Raw genomic sequence first — 4,311 nt, 5'->3', positions numbered from 1 at the left:
TTGGTAAGACACAAAAGTAAGGAGAGAATAGAGTCATATGTATATTGGAACTATAACACTAGGTAATTGAAGTTATAACGCTAGGTCCTAGTTTCAACATCAACCGTGTATATGTTGATATGTACACATATACAACCATCTTTGATATAACCATTTGGCCCATTTATAAAATACAATTATTATTTATGTATCTTTGGTTGGGAAAAGCTTGTTTGAATATAAAATGGAACACTATCATGGTATAAGAGTGCACTCGCTTCTTGGATATGCAGAGGTTGGTTAAAATATTCATGGCACAATTCTTCAAAAACAATGACATCATTACTTTGCTTTTTGCATTTATCATCTTGATAGAATATTAGAGAAAGCTCCCTTCTTTAATAGAGAACTTCTGTGTAAGATATTTAAATTCTTAGCAAGAATATCAATGCTAACTACATGTGAAAAAGGAAGAAGTTATAACAAGAAATTATATCAGAATAGTTCTATAAACACGGAAGCTTTATCTGCTTCTAGATATCTATCTATACATGGCAACCTTACGAGAACCTTTGATCAACATTTGGCCTTGCTATGAAATCCTCCTTGCATGTACACTTTCCATGCTCAAATATGTGGATGTGATTTCCATCTTTTATATGAATCTTGCATTTTTCCATCTTTGATACAAGCGATATGGCAACATGGCAGTCTATACAAACATTCGTCTTTTTTGTAATTCGTATAGGCATGTCTTTAGGTAAATTTATCAATGCACATGAAATTGCCAACATTTCACTATGTCCACAAAGCATGTATTCATTCTTGTCCTCGTATGAAACTGCCTCTAACACCCAATGCAAGCACGGTGAGTAGCCCACATCTAGTAGTTTTTGCCGAATGTCTTCAAGTTTATCATATACATGTTCATTCAAAATAGGATTCTTCTCTTGTATACCAAATATATGTTCATATCCATGCAAATCAGTCCATGAACATAGTTCAGATACCTTCCATGCTTTATTTTTCACTCTCAAAACCTCAATTTCGTCTATCTCCTTATGCAATCCAGCATTTGCATATACATTTTCCATAGTGACATATGCAACACCACATTTCTCATCCAACTCTATTGATTGATCAAAGGCCCATCTACCAAGCTCCACATTTACCCATTTACGACAAGCACTCAATAGTGTCAACCATAGTTGAAGACGATCAACATATGGAATTTTTTCAATCATAACTATTGCTTTTTCAAAACGACCAACTCGGCCAAAAAGATCAACCATACAATTGTAGTGTTCTAAGGTTGGAGTTAAATGGTAGACACTGTACATATCATCAAACATCTTTTGCCCCTTTTCTACTAGACCAGCAAGACTACACGCATTCAATATGACAAGGAATGTAGCCACATTTGGTATGGTTCCTTCTACTTTCATTCTATTAAATAGGTTCAAAACTTTTTCAGCCTGACTTAATTGGCCATAACCAGCCATTAACGCATTCCAACATATCACATCCTCTAATTTCAGTTCATCAAAGAGTTCTTGTGCTTTTGCTAGCACACCACATTTCACATACATGTCCACAATTGTCGTACCAAGAACCACATTTTTTTTCAATAGTTTCTCACTTCTTGCTCTCATATATATCTCTTCCCCTCTCTTCATACATCCTAAACTACCACAAGCTTTCAGTATGCCCACAAATGTGATTACATCTGGGGAATGTCCTTCATCTTGCATTTGCTTGAAACATGTAAGTGCCTCATGACCATGCCCATGTTGGGCATATCCAATAATCAATGCATTCCAAGTAGCTACATTCCTTACTGGGATCTCATCAAAAACTTTTTGTGCTTTAGCCATCATGCTACATTTAGCATACATGTCTACCAATGTTGTTGCGAGCACAATGTCTTTTTCTAATAATCCAAGTTTACTAACCTCAAAATGTATCTCCTCTCCCACATGAAGAAATTGTATGCTTCTACATGCTTTCAAAACACAAGTAAAGGTAATTGTGTTAGGAAAAAGACCCCTATCTTGCATTTGTCTGAAGCATTTTATAGCTGTTTCATTGAACCCATGTTCAGTGTATGCAGAAATTAGTGCACTCCATGTTGCCACATCTCGTAGAGGTATCTCATCAAATACTTCTTGTGCTTTTTCCAGCATGTTACACTTTGCATACATGTCCACCAATGCAGTGCCAAGATTAACACTTTTTCCCAACAATCCTTCCTTTCTAACCTTGGCATGTATTGCTTCTCCAATCTCAACACGTCCAATTATGCCACAAGCTTTCAAAACACAAACAAAGATACCCGAGTCAGGTGAAACACCTTCATTTTGCATTTGCATATAAAAATTGAGAGCTTCGTCTCCGAGTCCATGTTGGGCATATCCCGATATAAGTGCACCATAAGATACAACATTTCGAACCGGAAGCTCATGAAATACACTTCGTGCTTTTTCTATCATTCCACATTTGGCATACATATCAATCAACATTGTGCCTAGTGCAACATTTCTCTCCAAAAATCCACGACTTAGAACCTCTTTATGTATCTCCGCTCCCAACTCAAGGAATCCTATGCGACTACAAGTTTTCAATACACAAATGAAAGTAACTGCATTCGGAGAGATGCCATCTTCTTGCATATGTTTGAAGCATTGAAGAGATTCACCATCAAGTCCATGTTGTGCATACGCTGAGATAAGTGCATTCCAAGTTACAACGTTTCTTATTTTAAGTTCATCGAACAATTTTCGTGCTTCAATAAGGCTGCCACATTTGGCATACATGCTAAGTAAGGCATTGCTGAGGCAAATGTCTTCTTTGTATAGATCTCCTTGAAGAATTTCTCTATGTACCAATCTAGCTCTATGCAAATCCCTCTGTTTTCCACATGACCTGATAATATTTAAAAGCGATTCACGATTACGAAGATCAATACAGATCTCTTCATCTCCTTGCGTAGATGATTGAACAGGGAGCACACCATCTCCCCACCAAAAGCTGGGCTGCTTCGAATATCTTATGGGCGATGGGTCTTTTCTCTCTCTATTGCTCTTGGGTGACGCATTGGGACCGTTGCAGTGCGTTGCAAGGCTTACCTTGGCCAAAGGATTGTGGCAAAGCTCCGAAGGATCGGTTAAGAAGCTCTGAGACAAGAAATGCCCGGCTTGGAAAGCCATGAAGGCTTTCTAGCCTGAGGTTAAGGATGCTCGTCTTGAGCACCATCCTTCATAGCTCGATTTGTGGAGAGTCTATGTTCTGACAGTGGACACCTATCCTGTCCTGTCTGTACCAGGCTACAAGCATGTCATCCTACAGAGAGAGTTCACATTCTGTACATATATCCAAAGGATATATGTATACAGTATGGATGTATCATGTATATATGTATGTATGTATGTATGTATGTATGTATGTATGTATGTATGTATGTATGTATGTATGTATGTATGTATGTATGTATGTGTATGTGTATGTGCATGTATGTATGCATAATGTATATGTATGTATATATTCCCATCACAAGAAGATGATGGAGTCTTTCGATTTCGATGATGAGTCCCGCTCCGATCAGTTAGCTTCTTCCCGATTTCGCTCGAGTTTTGAATGAGTAGGGGGTTTTGGCGCGGTCACGCACATGATATGCCTCCCTATCCATGATATGAGTTTGCCTACTGCAATGGCTATTGTTTAATAGGTTTTGATTCTCCTTATCATCAAAAGCCTCGGGCTACTTTGTATCATGCCAGTTAGTGAAAATCTTGTTTACGTTGATATTAGGTCGAAGAAGAGAGCAATATATCACAAACGTCCTAACAATGGAGCAAGTGCAACATCCCTAAACTATACACCAGTTGCAATCCAAGAGAGAGAGAGAGAGAGAGAGAGAAACCAATGGCGTTCCAATCGTGGTGTTAGAGCGTGTTTTTTTATGTATCTTTGCACTCAAGCCTCTGTTTTTTATGATCTTTGGCCCTTGCAAAGCTCATTCAAAGAGGTAACCAAAGATTTTTCAAGTGAAGTTTTGTGGCCATTACAAAAGGTTACAAGGAAAATCGACTCCGTCTCAGGTTTGTTTTCAATATACGTTAGGATGTCTAACACAACAACAAGAAGCGGCTTGATGTTTCTCGATGTGTGTGGAAGTGATGATAGTTGTGAAAATTTCAAACAACAAAATGTATTGATTTTATGGATCATAAGAATACATCATATGTTACAATTGTTGGTGACAAAGACGTTGATGTTGGCAACCTTGTGTGATTTTGTTAATGCTTTGCTTTCAAATTTTATTAAAAAAATAAG

At 37.7% G+C, this 4,311-nt stretch overlaps 1 protein-coding gene across 1 annotated transcript; it reads right to left on the bottom strand.

Annotated features, from left to right (window-relative positions):
• Positions 1 to 539: 539 nt before the first annotated feature.
• On the bottom strand, positions 540 to 3,185 carry LOC147855449 (putative pentatricopeptide repeat-containing protein At3g15130). The gene has a single exon (XM_087330075.1). It carries the CDS (start codon positions 3,183 to 3,185, stop codon positions 540 to 542), a length of 2,646 nt encoding a protein of 881 aa, XP_087186201.1.
• Positions 3,186 to 4,311: the final 1,126 nt, after the last annotated feature.

This window comes from Azolla caroliniana, unplaced genomic scaffold (genome assembly GCF_043228905.1).
Source record: "Azolla caroliniana isolate FFs.n. ecotype wild unplaced genomic scaffold, voAzoCaro1.0.p SCAF_14, whole genome shotgun sequence".
Taxonomy (NCBI): Eukaryota; Viridiplantae; Streptophyta; class Polypodiopsida; order Salviniales; family Salviniaceae; genus Azolla; species Azolla caroliniana.
The sequence above is the reverse complement of the archived record's forward strand: the minus strand, read 5'-3'. Positions and strand labels throughout refer to the sequence as shown.